The sequence below is a fragment of the Cottoperca gobio genome, chromosome 16 (assembly GCF_900634415.1).
Source record: "Cottoperca gobio chromosome 16, fCotGob3.1, whole genome shotgun sequence".
Taxonomy (NCBI): Eukaryota; Metazoa; Chordata; class Actinopteri; order Perciformes; family Bovichtidae; genus Cottoperca; species Cottoperca gobio.
This window is the reverse complement of record NC_041370.1, coordinates 6,893,227-6,910,874: the sequence shown is the minus strand read 5'-3', so window position 1 is coordinate 6,910,874 and position 17,648 is coordinate 6,893,227. Positions and strand designations below refer to the sequence as shown.

General features: G+C 40.4%; 3 protein-coding genes across 3 annotated transcripts; 1 reads left to right on the top strand and 2 right to left on the bottom strand.

Moving 5' to 3' along the window:
* The first annotated feature begins 77 nt into the window (after positions 1–77).
* On the top strand, positions 78–4,894 carry LOC115020744 (G patch domain containing 4). The gene is given in 9 exon segments (XM_029450680.1): positions 78–249; positions 1,274–1,352; positions 1,448–1,521; positions 1,632–1,724; positions 2,797–2,913; positions 3,099–3,214; positions 3,458–3,508; positions 3,616–3,818; positions 3,821–4,894. Coding segments are annotated over 8 exon segments (1,290 nt in total). The 5' UTR covers positions 78–249; the 3' UTR covers positions 4,378–4,894.
* Positions 4,895–5,508: 614 nt separating this feature from the next.
* Positions 5,509–12,985, bottom strand: LOC115021504 (C-type lectin domain family 9 member A-like). Its single transcript, XM_029451999.1, has 7 exons — positions 12,820–12,985; positions 12,088–12,153; positions 10,753–10,854; positions 10,268–10,465; positions 7,180–7,331; positions 6,858–6,976; positions 5,509–6,088 (listed from the first exon to the last, which is right to left on the bottom strand). Exons 1-7 carry the CDS (start codon positions 12,878–12,880, stop codon positions 5,941–5,943), a joined length of 846 nt encoding a protein of 281 aa, XP_029307859.1. The 5' UTR covers positions 12,881–12,985; the 3' UTR covers positions 5,509–5,940.
* Positions 12,986–13,315: 330 nt separating this feature from the next.
* Positions 13,316–17,579, bottom strand: LOC115021500 (C-type lectin domain family 4 member A-like). Its single transcript, XM_029451995.1, has 7 exons — positions 17,375–17,579; positions 16,310–16,393; positions 16,105–16,212; positions 15,830–16,024; positions 15,219–15,379; positions 14,665–14,777; positions 13,316–13,967 (listed from the first exon to the last, which is right to left on the bottom strand). The coding sequence occupies exons 1-7, from the start codon at positions 17,433–17,435 to the stop codon at positions 13,820–13,822; spliced, it is 870 nt and encodes a 289-aa protein (XP_029307855.1). The 5' UTR covers positions 17,436–17,579; the 3' UTR covers positions 13,316–13,819.
* Positions 17,580–17,648: the final 69 nt, after the last annotated feature.

Sequence of the window (17,648 nt, the reverse complement as noted above, 5' to 3'; positions counted from 1 at the left end):
CATACCAGATTTAATTTATAGCCAACAATGATTCTTTTTTCCTTTTATTTATTTATTTTGTATTCTTGTGCTATCAGTTCTACCGCCGGATGCGTCTCTGCTGCAACGTGACACCAAGAAGTGACGTGTTTCCGGTGTCATGTCAGCCTTCTGCAGAAACCTCATGGCCGGCGAATAGCGATTGCTGCCACATTTAAATGTATGTTTCAGTTGTAGTGATGCAGTTTTAACCAAACAAGACGTTCAGAGGTATGTTGTGTTTTTATTTCTAACATATATAAGCGTCGTGTGTAAAACGTGAGTTGACAGAAGGCTGTTAACACAAGCGACTTGTTGTTGTGAGGTGTTTAACTTTTAGTGTTAGCAGAACACTATTTAAATGTTGTTTATCCACAATAAATGGTCATTTTGCCAGATGCCAGTGCAGTTAACATGTCAGTAAAACATGTGAATAAACCTCCGACTTGACTGTTTACGTAACAAAAGTGTTCATACAGAGAAGCGTCTCTTTTTTTAATGGTAAGTTACTATTAAGAAAATTAGGCATAATCACAACCTATTTAAAACTAAGCTGCAGGTTAAAATATAAATTACTCGCCACCTCTGGGACAATACATTCAAAGGTAAAATAAGTATTCCGATCCTTTACGTGAGTCAAAAACACTGAAAATACTCACGTAAAAGTCCTGCGTTCAAAACATACCTTCAGTAAAAGTAACGTTACTCATTCTGTAGTGAAGTGCACCCTGTCAGTGTTTTACTAATGTATATGATGCACGCATGCAGAGGTGATATTAACCATATTACTGCTGCATGTGCATGTTGTATTTTACTGCTGTAGATGCACGAATGTCCAATTATATTTATTTCAGCAATGCATCATATTCTGTTTGTTATGTTTGTGGCGTCGTTGTACTGTGAGAACCACGTATCTCTAAAAAGTCATCTTTTCATGAGCTCAGAAAAACCACTGTTTTCAGCTTTGTGACAAATGAGTCATGTTTTTAGCCTTTAGCTTTGTCAACACGTAAAGAAACACTTAAGTCTATCAGAAACATTTGAATTCAATATCACCAAATTTGGAGATTCATTATTTTCACTGAATAGGAAGGGAATATTAAAAATTGTAATCTGAAAAGTAATTAAAGCTTTCAGATAAATGTAGTGGAGTAAAAAGTGAGAGCAATGTTTCTTGATCAATTAAATCAAATCAAATGTATTTATATAGCCACATTTGTCTTAATAATCTCCGAACAAACCGTCCTTTGTACAGATGGCAGACGTTGTACCAGAGAAAAGTCGTGGCTTGAAGTTTGCAGAGCAGCAACTCCTGCGTCACGGCTGGGAATACGGTAAAATACTCTGATCTCTTTTATGCTACAATTCAACCGCTGCAGTGTGTCAGACTCGGGTGCAGATTTCTTATCCAGTCCACTCTCGCTCTCAGGTAAAGGACTGGGGCGAGCGGAGAACGGCATATCAGAAGCTATCAAGGTCAAAGCGAAATGTGACAAGGGAGGGGTGAGTGACGTTTAGTTTTTATTCAGCGTTTGCTCTCCTCACATCCATAACTGGTGGGGTCTGAACTGAAGTTGATGTTTTTAGACTCGTGTGTTGCTCTTCTCTACCAGGTTGGTCATAAGGAAGGGGAGCAGTTCACCTTCCACTGGTGGGATCATGTCTTCAATAAGGCCTCTTCCAGTCTGCAGGTGAAATCTGATGAGGTAAGTCCAACCGTCAGACACTAACGATCACCTGTACTCACTACAACATGATCTAAATCTAAAGATGGTGGGTGACTCATTCTTGCCCTATTTAAAAAGTTTACGCAAGTTAATTGTGTACTTTTATTTTTGTTGTAATAACGGGGTGACTCATTTCAGAATGAGGAAATTAGAACTTGTTATATTTAGTCAAGCTTTTGCAAAGGTCACCAGCTGATTCATGACGGGAAACACTTAACACTCCCTGATTCTCCTCCTCCACTTGTAGCTGTGTTTAGCTGCTTTGTTGGAACAATATTTTTAGGAGCAGCTTTGTGGCTCAAAGAAACAATTTTGACGGGATATGAAAGTCATGTTTTGATCCTTAAAGCTCAAGTTTCAAGTTAATTATTGTCCAACAATTACAGAGAAGAAGCATTCGTTGAAAATCTTAAGGCCCTGTCACACATATCCGTATGACAGAAACGTATGCCGGCGCATACGAAATATCGGCTGATATAAATTAAGGGTAAGTTGTGATCGTTTGAAGGACGCAGACGATACGATGAACACGCCAGACATACGGCCCTGTCACACAGCTCCGTATGGCAGAAACATGCCGGCATATATGAAAATTAGCTTGTGTTGTAGCTGACGTATACATAACGAATACATAACGAATTATTATACGCATGTCAAACATTGATAGCTTATCACTTATTTAAAACGTATCAGAGCGTCTGGCCAACGGAGCTGGAAAAGTGCCATCTGGTTCACGTCATGCTGATGCTGGAGAACGGCTAACATGCTGAACGCTAGCTGTACTGTAGAAACACGTTTAATAAGTTACTCCGTCGTCAGGCATCATCTTAACATAGGGTAGGAATAGGTTATCCACTCGTTATCAATACATTGGCTGTAGGATTCACCGTCAGCCGACGTAGCCTATATCTAACGTTCCTCTAACGATAGGAAAGTGTTTATGCATTTAAATGTACCCGTTTGTCAATTCATTGAGAAATATTGGATAAACGAATGCACTCTTAGTCTTTGACAGAAGGTCAAGTGTTTTCTGGTTTTCTGTGTGATCCAGAACGGCATTCAGTTGCAGAAGATGGTGGAGGAAGATGAAGAGGACGGGATGATCTCCAATAGGAAGCCACGGAAAGCCGCGCTAGCTAAAGCCAAACTTTATGGATGCTTTGTCAAGGTAATTCATCTGTTTCTTATTTATTGCGTAAATAATCACTGGATACTTGATAATGGAGCTCTATAGTACAATGTAGGTTTTGGTCTTTTCATGGGATTTGTTGAGAGTAAGAAGTGGAACACCACCAGACTGATTCTGGTCTGAGCTGGCAGTGAGTGTCTGTTTTATTTGCATGCTTCTCTCAGTCGGCCACACTGCTGTCTGGTCAGGAGCAGCCAGAGCCGAAGCCTTCCAGCTCAGACGACAGCAGTAGCTCAGACGAGGATAACGACCAGAAATTGGATCTCTCCAGCACCACAATGTAAGACGTTCCTCTCATGTAGCCTTTTTAACGACAAAAGCTGCATAACATTTTATCACTGTCAACATGACTAAAACTTTTTATCTTTTTTATTTCTTCCAGTTAATTCTAATTCTTATTGTTGGTGTCATTTGTTTATAATCCATCAGCTTTTAATTACTATCTGATGTTCTTTCTCTGCAAAAGTGCGTAGTAACGTCTTTTAACTGTGCTATACGATTGAACTTATTTTATACTCAACAGGCTTTCTGATGCTGCTCTAATGAAAGCATGTGGAGGACGCACGGCTCACAAGTAAGTTCATTCATAAAATTCTAAACCGAAGAATGTATTTCAGAATACGTGAAGTTAATAATAAGAGAGGGTCTCTTTTCTGATGCTTTTCTGTTGTGTTTTTGTAGAGGAGCCAGGCACGGCGTGACCATGAGCGCCAAATTAGCCAGATTAGAGCAGCAGGAGGCTGAGTTCATGGCTAAGTATGGCAAGAAGACCCAGACAGCAAGTGCTCCACCGGTCTGTGTTACACCGACTCCCCCGACCTCCCAGTCAGCTGACCAAAGAGCTCAAAGGCAGGACGAGATGGTTGAGGTCTCTCAGAAAAAGAAGCGAAAAAGAAGAGATCCACTGGGAGCGTTGATGAGCTAAATGATGAAGTGTCTAAAAGTCCTGAGACGGATGTTAAACCCAAAAAGAAAAAGAAGAAAAGTAAAGCCAGTGAGGACACTGAGGAAACAACTGATGCCGTTTCCACTGCGGGGGATGTGAACTGTGTAGAAAACAGTGAAGCCCACCATTCTCATAAAACAAAGAGGAAACATAAAAAAAACAAAAACAAAGTCGAGCAGAATGAAGAAACGCCTGCAGCAGAGAGCAAGAGTCCAGAGGAGACTGCTGAGCTGCACTCTGACATAAAAATGAAGAAGAAAAAGAAATCCTCCAAACACCAAAGTGAACCTGCTGAGGAAGAGGAGATCAGGTCAGAACCGGCCAACGACTGCGCTCTAAAAACTGTAAATAAAAAAGCAGCCGCAGTTAAATTGGACAAAGCAGAAGCAACAGTAAAGCAGAAAAGAAAAAAGTGTAAAAAGTCATCTGTGGACGACGATACAAACGAGGAGGAACTTCCTCCAAAGAAGAAGAAAAAGAAGAAGTCCAAAGAGTAGTATTTGATTTAAGAAATGTTTGGACAGTGATAAACATTTATATTGGTTGGCTGGGGAAGTTATTTTACTCTTTAATCAGCTGTGGTGAGTTACGTGTCAGACATGGACCTCATGGCTGCGCTCTCTGATTCGACAGACGACACATTTTATGCAATCAAATGCATTTTACAATCAATATTGCCCGTTGAATTTACGACAACCTGTTGCAGAAGCGACTGAGGAAACAATGTCAGTTTAGGAATTTGCTGGTCAACATAAAATGTGTTGATCTGAGTCTGTCATATCTTTTAGTTTAAAGCTACAAGTCGTCGATGTGACGAGTCGGCGCTCTGCTCAGCTACACGGTGCAACTCAAGCCCAGCGTTTACAAACTGACCACTTCATGTGAAATATGCATTTAGCTGGAAAATGATATGAAATGTAAAGAATCTTCCTGCATCATGATGTGTCATTATACCATATTACATGACATTCTAACAATTCTTTATATGCACATTAAATGACTCATCAAACTACACTTGTGATTTGTTTTTATTTTTTCAATTTAAAGAATTTAGTAACTGAAATTCTTATATAAATATAATATACTTTATTTTATCTGAATATTTACTTCTCAAACTTAATGTTTCTGAATGAGTGTCTGTTTAAAATGTTACCAAAAATATTCTTAATACAACAATTTAAACATTTACAATGTGAAGCTGCTATTTGTCTCACGGCCCTTTTTAATTGAATCTGTTCAGAATCCGACTCTTATACCCAGAAAATACCAGATACCTTTGTGTTGCAGCTCCACATTTAAAATATCACTGATAACATCACATGCCCTAACCTCACACAACTTTCGGAGTTGCACCTGATCTATTACAGTAAAGGGAGGTTTGAGACTGGAATGACACTCAGAGTACTTCCTCCACTACTGATGCCTGATGAGGTTTTGTGTTTTACACAGTAAGACGTGACAAAATAAGCAAAAGTATGAAAAAAATGAATGAACAAGAAGAACTTTGTGATTAAGACGTATACAACAAAAGTAATACACAAATGTACAACAATGTATAACGGGTGACAATGAAAGGTCAGGGAGTTTAGAAAGCCTCCATGTCAAAAAGGAACTCTTTGCACAACACATTTTGGGACATTGGTCTTTATGTAACACCACAATCTGAGTACATGATGTGCAGCAAGTCAGCCACAGAAACAAAACTGTTGCATCAGTTTGAATGTTTGGTGCAGATGTTGCGTTAGAAACACTTCACATGTTCCATTGACAATGATAACATTGATATTTGGATATAATGTTCAGTATCTTTCTATAATAAATCAATAGCATTTACAGGCCACAACTAACAACAAAAAGATATTTATGTTTCACACATTCATTTCGAACATATTAAAACTTACCCTTTAAACAATAGTACAGGTAGACAACATGATGAACACTTACATACTGAATCATCCTTTCTCAGGAACATTATTCAAATATTATTCTTTTATAATTGTGTGAATTTACAGTTTGTAGTTTTGCACGCAACATGAAACATGAAACGAGCTCAGCACTAACTACTTAGACCGTATCAGAACATCACGCTCACAGATGAATCTGTTATTCATTAAACAGTCTGCCTGATTCCAGCTGGATGTGAGATTCCTCCCGGGGATCATCAGTCCGCATTGATCCGAGTTACCAAGGTTCTCACTCATCCAGTACCTTCAAACACACGACATGACTATTAGCACCTGTAATAATATCTTTACTACTGCTCACAAAAGTGTGACAATTAACAAAAAGGCCATAAAATCTGATTAGCATTTTAAGGATTTGTCGTCCATGTTGGCCCAAAGCTCGAGATTAAGAGAATCAAAATGAGGAGTTCAAGACCAAACCACAGCGAGTCCCACACGGCAGGACACACGTACGATAAAACGTGGAACATGCAAACTACAGGCTCTCCTCAAAATGATATGAAAGATCCATATTTCCATAAAAACACCCACAAAAAACAAATGACGATTCCTCTTCTTTCACCTCTTGCCATATGTGTATGAATGTATGTTTAAAATGTTTAAAATTAGAAATAACATCCAAGCACAGTAATGTTATAACAAATAAATAGCTTCATATTCACCGTACAAACACTAGAGTGCTATGGTAGCGTAGTGGACAGATACTATTAGGACTGTAGAACAGTCTATAACAGAACCTTTTTGTGTTTCCATTGTAAATGTAGGACAATAAATCTGTTTTAAAGTTATATTTTAGTATGCATGTTATTTCAAAACGCTCCCTAGTAGAAGGTGTAATTCATTAAATGACCACACTTCTTATAAACACAGTCCCACAGGTTATAGGAAGTGTTCTGCCTTTCTTAAGGTCAAGTTTCTAAGAACAGCTGTAACTGGGTTCATCACATATGTGTGGTCAAGTGAGACCTAGTGGATGCTCGCGAGGCTGAGATGAGTAAGTAAGTCTTTCTTACCCTGCAGTGTCAATACGTCCATCAATCCAAACCCAGTTTTTGTCATTCATTTGTTTTAACCCGATCCAGTATCCATGATACTTGTCGAAGTACTTCTTTGTGTGATTACTGAGGAATTCCTGTAAGTTGTACAGTGACAGATCATCAAAAGCACCTCACACTTCTACGCATATATTCACAGACATGAACACCGTTTGCATCATTAATTACCAGAAACCTTTTCCATTGCTTTTTGGATTTAAATGTATTGTAATCTCTTAATCTGAATTGAAACCGCATTAAATACTCTGCGTTACTGTGGCTCTATAGCGTTATAACTCACCTGTTCCTGCTGACTATCAATAACAACCAGATCTGCAGCCGTCGTGAGGCAACGCTCCTGGCTTCCTTCCCATGTCTTCCAAGGTTGTTTCTCGTTAAACAAGTAGCACTTTTCCTGGAACTGAATCCAGCCTTTCTGACACGGCTGACACTCTGCACAGAGAAATGGAACAAGATTAGAATCTGTTATTTTAAAGCACAAATACAAAAACAGTGTAGGTCCCAATGACAGAACAGCTTTTTTCTACATCCAGTATACTAATTACTAGCACTGTATCATGTTATATTTAACCACCAATAAAACATAACCAATTTAAGTTTCAGACATGAGTTACTTTGTCATTGTCAACTTTCTAACTTCAATTAGATGTGGTGAAAACATAGTTTTGCTAATGCTCTTAAAAGTAAAGTGAAAAAGATGCTCATGGAACATCTGGAATGGGAAAGCCTCAAAGGAACAAGGATTTATGAGACAAAAAATGTTTTGCTACATGGTCTTGGTCAGTCTGTTGGTCTGTACAGCCGCCATTATGTCAGACCTGTGACCAAATATTGACTTTTAGAAAAAGAGAATATTTCCCAACTTTCTAAAAATAAATAAAACCTCACATAAATGTTTGATGCTATATTTTATTTTAAGATAAGATTGAAAATAACATGCCTATTTTTAATTTTGGAAAATTACATATTCATAAGAAAAAATGGTCATGAACCAAGCTAACGTTCCTGCACTTTAATAAAAGATCTTATCTAATGGTAAAAACCAAAAAAGCGTTTACGATCTCCATCCATCCATCGGATCGGGTCGCGGGGGCAGCAGCTCCAGTAAGGAACCCCAATCTTCCCTTCTCCGGGCCACATCCTCTAGCTCCGACTGGGGGATCCTGAGGCGTTCCCAGGCCAGTGAGGAGATATAATCTCTCCACCGAGTTCTGGGTCTTCCCCGGGGTCTCCTCCCAGCTGGACGTGCCTGGAACACCTCCCTAGGGAGGCGCCCAGGTGGCATCCTTACTAGATGCCTGAACCACCTCAACTGGCTCCTTTCAACGTAACTCTGAGTGTCTCACGGATGGCTGAGCTTCTCACCCTATCTCTAAGGGAGACGCCAGCCACCCATCTGAGAAAACCCATTTCAGCCGCTTGTACCCGTGATCTCATTCTTTCGGTCATGACCCAGCCTTCATGACCATAAGTGAGGGTAGGAACAAAGATCGACCGGTATATTGAGAGCTTTGCCTTCTGACTCAGCTCTCTTTTCGTCACAACGGTGCGGTAAAGTGACTGTAATACTTGAGGTACCTAAGACCTTGAGACCACAGCTCATCACCGCAGTTTCAGTAATAGAGGTTTTGAACATCGCCCACTCAGGTTCAATGCCCCCAACCTCCATAGGGATGTCTGAAAAGCTCCACCGGAGGTGTGAGTTAAAGATCCCCAGGACAGGGGCTTCCTCCAGACGTTCCCAGTTCACCCGCACTACCCGTTTGGGTTTACCAGGTCTGTCCAGAGTCTTCCCCCACCCCTTGATCCAACTCACCACCAGATGGTGATCAGTCGACAGCTCCGCCCCTCTCTTCACCCAAGTGTCCAAATCATGCGGCCTCAGATCAGATGATACGATTACAAAATCGATCATTGACCTTTGGCCTAGGGTGCTCTGGTACCACGTGCACTTATGAGCATCCTTATGTTCGAACACGGTGTTTGTTATGGCCATTCCATGACTAGCACAGAAGTCCAACAACAAACGACCATTCGGGTTTAGATCAGGGAGGCCCTTCCTCCCAATCACGCCTCTCCAGGTGTCTCCATCGTTTCCCACATGTGCGTTGAAGTCTCCCAGCAAGACTACGGAGTCCCCTACTGGAGCCCCCTGCAGGGCTCCATTCAGGGTCTCCAAGAAGGCCGAATACTCAGAACTCCGGTTTGGGGCATAGGCACAAACAACAGTCAGAGTTTTCCCCCCCATAACCCAAAGGCGTAGGGAGGCGACCCTCTCATCCACCGGGGTAAACTCCAACGTAGCGGCGCTCAGCCGGGGGCTAGTGAGTATCCCCACCCCGGCCCGACGCCTCACACCTTGGGCAACTCCGGAGAAGAATAGAGTCCAACCCCTATCCAGGAGTACGGTTCCAGAGCCAAGACTGTGCGTAGCGGTAAGCCCCACCAGATCCAACTGGTAGCGATCCACCTCCCGCACTAGTTCCGGCTCCTTCCCCCACAGAGAGGTGACGTTCCACGTCCCCAGAGCCAGCCTCTGCTGCCCGGGTCTGGTCCGTCGAGGTCCCTGACCATCACTGCCACCCGTGTGACAGTGCACCCGACCCCAGCGGTTTTTCCCATGAGTGGTGGGCCCACAGGATTGATGGATGGGAGGCACCACGCAGCTTCTTCGGGGCAAACCCGGCCACCAGGCGCTCGCTGTCGGGCCCTCCCTCTGGGCCTGGCTCCAGACGTGGGCCCCGGGCTTCCTCCGGGCAGGGTCTCTCCTATGCTTTCCCATTTTTTCATGAAGTCCTTTTTGAACCATTCTTAGTCTGGCCCCTCGCCTGAGACCAATTTGCCTTGGGAGACCCTACCAGGAGCACTAGGCTCCAGACAACACAGCTCTCAGGTTCATAGGGACACACAAACCTCTCCACCACGATAAGGTGATGGTTCCCAGAGAGGCCTGATAACGGACAGCATGAAGGACAACCCCACTAACGTGGTGGAGGGCTGCTGCTCCGACATGGCGGTCACATTCAACGGGATGTCGCCGAATTAAATGCAGGTTATTATGATCATTATTATTATTATTAATATTATTATTATGATTATTATTACGATCTCTAAGATTATAATATGATGGGTTTGTTTTTGTTTTCTAGTGTCTATGTATCTGTTTGTAGCTCATGTGTACAAAAAGAAACACTTGAAACAATCCACTCCTCGTATGACCTCGTCGGAGCATTATCTGTCGCTACTCTTTTATTGTAGCTGTTGTTTTTTTTGCAAAGGAGTATTAACATATGCTACATGCAGGTGCTGTACCCTTAATCCTCCCTATTCTTTACTACTGTATGGTCAACATAGCAGCAGGCACTTACTTTTATCTGGGCAGTAGTCATTTACATTAAAAGTGTTAAAGGTCAGGATGACTTCCAGCATCCAGGTCAGGTTGTATATTTCTCTGCTCAGCTCTTCTGTCTTGCCGTCAAAGATTCTCCTCTCCGTGACCAGCTGCTGATTTTCTGCTGTCAGCTCGCTGAGGTTTGCTTTCTGTTCGTTCATCACCACAACTGTGACTGTGGTGAGAACGAGAGGGAGACATCTGTCAGTCAGAGACATCTGTCTGTCAGATGTTATTTTCCATACACTCCTTACATTGTTTCCCATGTTGTATGGCTCTTTAATGTAATCATAAAATAGATCAAATCAAAACAGAAATAAAATGTAAAATACAGACTGACTCCTAAATGGCAGCAGGCACAATTCAGAGAAAACTGATCTCACATTACATAACAAAAACATCCCAGCGTGACTCAGCTGGTCGAAATGAAAGCTGCTATCAGTGTGTTGACATGAAACTCACTGTAGACGATGGCACCGATGCTCACCACCAGGAGGACGCACAGTATCCCCAAACACGCCGCCAACACGCCAAAGAGAGAGCGCGCAGCTGCTTCATCATCCGCTTGTAATGAGACAAACTCATATTTAAATCACAGTAGTAATCAAGTCATTCATCATCAACGTTACTATGAGCGCATGGAAGGTGTATTGTCAACTATGTTTTCTATGTTTTTCAGGTGGCTCCAGTCCTACCTGTCCGACAGAACCCACTTCATTTCCCATCACAACCACTCCTCTGCCACAGCGCCAGTCACCCAAGGCGTCCCCCAAGGTTCAGTACTCTGCCCCCTCCTCTTCACAATCTACATCCTCCCCCTCGGTCAGATGCTCCGCCACTTCAACCTGGACTTCCACTGCTATGCTGACGACACTCAGATCTACCTCAGCACCAAATCCCCCCATAACCCACCCCTCTCCCACATCGAATCATCTCTCACAGCAATAAAAAACTGGATGCAACACAACTTCCTCAAACTTAACAGTAACAAAACTGAAGTCCTCCTCACCCCATATCCGCCATATTGTCAAAACTTCCCTTTTCCACCTCCGCAATATTGCAAAAATCAGGCGATCTCTCACCCGCCCAGCATCTGAAAGACTGATTCACGCCTTCATTTCCTCCCGCCTTGACTACTGTAACTCCCTTCTATATGGTATCACTGCAAGCTCCATCAGCAGACTCCAACTGGTCCAGAACTCCGCCGCCCGACTCCTCGCACACCAAATCTTGGCACCACATCACCCCAATCCTCAAAGAACTCCACTGGCTACCTGTCTCCCTCCAAATCAACTACAAACTCCTGGTCCTCACTTACAAAGCCCTCCACCACCTCGCCCCCTCCTATCTCACTGACCTCATCTCCTCCTACCAACCCCCACGGTTCCTCAGATCCACCTCAGCTGGTCTCCTTTCCACCCCCAAATCCAAGCTGCGCAGCTTTGGAGACAGAGCCTTCTCCAGGGCAGCACCCAGGCTCTGGAACTCCCTCCCCCAAGACATCCGTGACTCTCAGTCCCTCTCCATATTTCAGTCCCGCCTCAAGATGCACCTCTTCTCTACATATTAATATACATATTAAAATAATTATTGATGGTTTTTAGGTGCTTTTAATTTGGCAAAATTATAAGAACCACCCGAAATTCAAGTTAGATGTTGTCAAAAGGCTCGACAAAAAGAGCAGATTTAGCTGTATCATCATCATAAAGTCACAATAAAGGATATTGTATGGTTCATTATGTTGTATAGCGCAACTGGTGAAATGATATAAGACAGACAACAGATTTTATAACTTACTCGGTGCAGTAGTCACAGCCACTTTAGGTTTTACTTCAGAACAAGTTGTCAAGTCCTCTTCTTTCTCTGGACGACAGAAATGACATGTTGATATGAAAAGTTATATTACGTGGTTATCATAAGAGTTATTGTATTTCCTGTTCAGTGCTGTCAAATATTATATGTTCTTGTTTTTGCTGTCTGTTGGTGCTCCATGAAGAAACTGTTTTTCTCAATTGATTTAATGCACTTTGCTTCGTCCTGTAAATTAATGATGCATTAATGTGTCAATAAATAAAGTTGTTTCCTATAATAATCAGAGTTAGCATACAATACATTATATTTATGAATCTGCAGAGTAACGACTAAAGTTGTCGGATAAATGTATAAAGTAAAAAGTGTGTGAGAATTCTCAAGTAAAGTACTTTAAAATTGTACTTAAGTATAGTGCTTAGGTAAACGCACTTAGTTACTTAGTTACTTTCCACCAGTGACATATATATTCCAATTTCTTTTGACTTTTTTATAGCACTGCATCAAAACTATGGAGAAAAACTTTAATTGTAACGTGTAAAGTGATGTTGAGCTGGTTTGTACCGTACTGTATATCATAGCAGGTAAATCTTGCAAACGAGTAAAGATTTCTTCTTTTTGTGAGTAAAAGAGTTTGATTCTTCCACACAGAACCCTTAAAAAGATGTTAAATAGTTTAAAATATTCATAATGTTAAAAAGAAAAGCAGTAGTCACTTACCTTTTGGAGCTGCACCACTCTTTTTAAAAACCACCGTAGAATACTGGATTTCTTCCTCCATCCTTAGTCATAGATCGGTGTTTTGTGCAGAGAACAAGAGTAAGTGTGAACAAACTGAATTTTGCAACTCTGGCTCAAAGAGAACTAACAAAAGGTTCCTCTTCCCCCAAACACTTTTTTAAATGGCAGTCTCTGAGTTCACCGTACAACCTCTGGTGGGTTAACTCCCATTTGGATTTCTTGGTTAAAGATAAGATAATGGTTTGTAATACACATCATTGATAAGATTGGTATCCATCACCATCAAAGGACAAGGCTGGCGATGTGCTATACTTTGTTGCTGTCAACAAATCCCATAAAAAACAGGGGTAAATTGTGCATTTGTTAGGGACTATTTTCTGCGGTGGATGAATACACATTTGGTGCTCTAGTGATTACCTCACAATAAACTACAATGCCCATATTCCCAGTAATGAAAGAAAAAAGTCTCACAGTGCAACAGGTATGGGTTTTTATTGATTATAAGAAACATAGAACATTACTTCCTTTAAAAATAAGAGTATTTCATTCTTAGGAAATATTGGTAATTTACACTCAGGGGACTATTTATTGGGCACACATGTACATGTTGGAAATGTATAAATTAAATGATATGTTTATTATTTAAAGTTGTGGATAGCATTATAATGTTTCAAACTTGTTGACCTCCCTATTTACATACATGAGGAGGGCAGACTATTAGAAACACCTCTCAATTAAATGCAGTCCAGAACAACACCATCAGTAACTATGAGCTCAATGCTACATATAGTTAAATGTACACCTCTATGACACCCTGAATATTATGATCTTTGTAAAGGTAGAATTGTTGGCAGAGCTGTTGAATTGCATTACATTTCCCTCTACAGGTGTACCTAATAAAGTGGCCACTGGGTACAGATGTCCAAGATATATGAAGAGAAAACAACATTTATACAGAACATGGATGGATAGCTTATATTTAGTTTGCTTTCATTAAAGCTCTTTTTTCACAGATCCAGCGGTTCTTCATTTCACAGCTCGCTTTGCTCCAGTTGGCAAGAGGATCTGCGTATTGCTGAGTTAGACCACAAGAAACTCTGTTGCTTGTTTGTTGTCTTTTCCAGTACCTGGTGAAGGAAAATTCACAATATCAATCTATTTGTCAACGTTTTTGCAAATACGCTTATTAGCTTTCTTGCAGAAAGTCTGCCTTTATTATGCATTGTAAAATTCCATACATGTTGTCTATTCACTACAGGTGAACTACTTTACTACAGGTAAAAAGAAAATAGACACCATAAACTTCCCCAGTTGATTACCTACATTAAGACAATCATGCTTTCTGAAATGATATTTAAATATACAAATGAGGCATTATCTAATGCTAACACATGGTGAAGTTAGGAGAAATCTACAGATGCAAATGAACAAAGTTGTTTTTGCCTGCAGTGTCTCAGTTTAACTGTTGATAGTGTGTCCATAAGTGTGTTGCTTCCTTCCTCTTGCTTCTTTTGGCAAAGTTTTTGTCTTTGCCGTCACTGACGGAGACGAACATGTTGCAAGGGATTTCACTGGGATCTGCCATGTTAAGAAACCGGAAGATTCTTTGCTTCATTTGCCCCGTGCGTCAGATTCCACTAAAACCCAGCGTCACAAAGCAAAATGCGACGTGCAGTGGGGGGAAGGCTGCCAAACTTCTTGCCGACGGTCTGGTTTGTTTACAGTAAAGTTATGTGTCTGAATAACTGCGGTCATGATTAACTGAGGTTAAAATAGCATGTGGCAGCTTCTGAGTTATGGTGTGTGTGTTTCATTTGTGCTCACATCACAGTGAAGTTGCTTCCATCTACCCACGTCCACGCGTCCTTCTTTTTCAAGCCGATCCAATAGCCATGCATGTCATCATTGTAGCGTTCTGTGTGGTTATTGATAAATTCCTAAATGTTGTGATACAGGCGTTAATTGAAAAAAAAATGTTATCTCACTGACTCTGCCACATGTATAATAAAACATGATACAAATGATTTAGATTACTACAGCTCAAAGATGAAAAATACACATGAAAAGACTCATACAAGAAATAGGAACATTAAAAACGTTGCAGAAAGGATTTAAGAATGAATAAAATGTGGAATTTAACTAGCTGTTAAGCTTACAGTAGAGTTTTAGTACCATATTTGTTCTTGTTGTGGTCAAACATGTGGTTTTACTGCAGGGTAAATACTTCAACTAAATGATCTTTTGTGTCTAAATGACTGTCTGCTTCATGTTTTCACACTTCTGGACACCATGGATCTCCATTTCTGTCTATGAAAAGAGATATGGAGATGCTCTCTAGCTTTGTTTGAGCATGAAATTACAAATTAAATGAGTCTTGCCTGTTCCTCCTGGCTCTCGATCACCAACAGATTGGCCTTCATCTCTTTGCATTGATCATGGCTTCCCTGCCAAGTCTTCCAGTCGTAGGAATATGTAAGTGTTGAAAACAGGTAACAGTTTGACTGAAACAGCATCCAGTCGTCCAGGCAAGGTTTACACACTGTTCAACAAGAGACAAGGGAATCATAATCATGGTCATTCTGTATTGAATATAAAATATATATTATAAAAGTAAATACTTTTCATGTAGCTCTCTCTTTAACCAGGTAATTCCACTCAAATTAAAAACATGTTTGTGCCAGAAAGTCCAAACTCAGAAAGATGAATCATGATATAAAATAATGTTCATAAGCAAAAATTGACACAAATCAAAAGGCAATAAAAGGAAAGTGAAATGTCTGCATTCACAATTGAAGAGCTCAAAAGTTAGTCGTTAGCTTTCAGATCCTTTACTTAAGTAAAATGCTAAAATACTGCACTGAAAACCTTACTAACCTTTACTTTAAGTAAAAGTATGTAAGTATTATCACTTATACTTCAAATACCTGGAACTTGTATTTAAGTACTTAAATGCCCTTCCACCACTGACACATCTACACCATGTGTTCACCTTTCTGTGGGCAGTGCGCATCCACTGCGAAGTTCTGATATTCCAGGATGACTTCGACGGTCCAGTTGAGTCCGTCTCTCTCTCGGGTCAAATCTTTTGTCTGTCTCTCTAAATCGGTCATTTCTGTCCACAGCTGCAGGTTCTGTGCTGTTAAGTTGACGTTTTCTCTGCGCTGCTCTGACATGACTGTGTTGACTGCAGTCAGGAAACAAACCGTTACTTTTGCACTCACTTGTTTTTACCAAACACCCTTGAAAACAGGTAGACTGACTTACAGTGGATACTGACTGCGCTGACGACCGACACCAAGATGAGACAAATAATCCCCAAAGCCACTGCCACCAGATGAAGCACAGTATACAGCGGAGCTTTCTTTTCATTTTCTACCAAGAACAAATGAAACAATCAATTCGTTATACTAATTGATAGTAAATTGTTATTATATATCATTTGTTTTAATCATGGTAAACCATAAATAACCTGGTATGACAGGATTTGTATTCCATATCTGCTCCTGCCATGTCTTCACCTCAGCGTAGATTATTTCCAGGTTGTTTGGGTTCTCTGCAAAAAGCAAAATAGGAAAAGAAAGTTCACTTCCTGTTCTGCAGTGTGGCATCTCTATGTCAACCTCTGCATTTCAAGACACTTGATGTGTACCATAATACTGAATAAATATGGAAATATGTCAATGTTTAGTGGATTATCTCTGGGCATTTTATAGCAAAAAGCTGATCTTAAGTATTAACATTTAGTTTTTACTTTACAGGTTTACTTTGTCAGGGCAAGCACTATTAAACCCCACAGAGCTTTATTTCAGTTTTAGTTTAAAATGCTGCAATGCTTTAATGTTGAAGCCACAAACATCAGATATTATACATCAACTTTATGTTTTTCTTAATGTAAATAAACTTTAAGGTAGATTTAAGAAGGGAAATAAGACTTAAAGAGGTTTAGAAGAATTGCTTTTACACAAATACTGTATTTTTCCTCTCCAGAGAGCAGATTTACTGAGGTTTAAAATACAATGTGTGCAAAGACATTTATTCTAAAGTATGTCTGCGAGCTGCCTGATGCAAGCAGAGTGCTGGTAGAAGTATTGACATTATTGTCTGAGGTAAAAGTCGCAATACCAAAATATAAAAATACTCCATTACAAGTAGAAGCCCTGCATTCAAAATATTATGCATGCATATTTATATAAATATGTATAAATGTGTATATATATATATTTATATTATATTATCACAAAGTACAAGCTTTATGAATAGCAGCAGGAGCAGTCCCCCTGTCAGTGTTTTATTGCTATATTTTATGTAAACTGATTGTTATTGCTGATGCATTACTGTGTAAGCAGCTAATTTAAACTGGGCATGTAGAAAAGTGGATCAGGTTTAATGTAGCAGGGAATATCGGGAAACTATAAAAGTATTTAAATCTGTATTTACAGTAAGTACTGCAGTAAATGTACTTTCGAGTCACACAGTCCTGGGCTCAGTTCAGCAGACAGTACAGTACAATAAAAAAACAGAATACATGACTCACCATGTGCACGAAAACCATTAGTCTTGAAAATCACTGTCGTGTAATCCAGTTCTTCCTCCATTATCTTATCAGGGTCACACAGAACGTATTCCCCTTATCTCAAATACAGAATCTCCTTCAAACCACCACAGACATTCAAATGCAGATTATTGTGGGTGCTCTTTGGTTTGGTTTCAGAGGCAGCGGAGCCAACTGTGAGAGAAAACACAATCTGCACTTCTTCTTTTTGACAGAATGTTGAAAGACGTTGTGGTTTTGGGGGTTTATTGAGAGG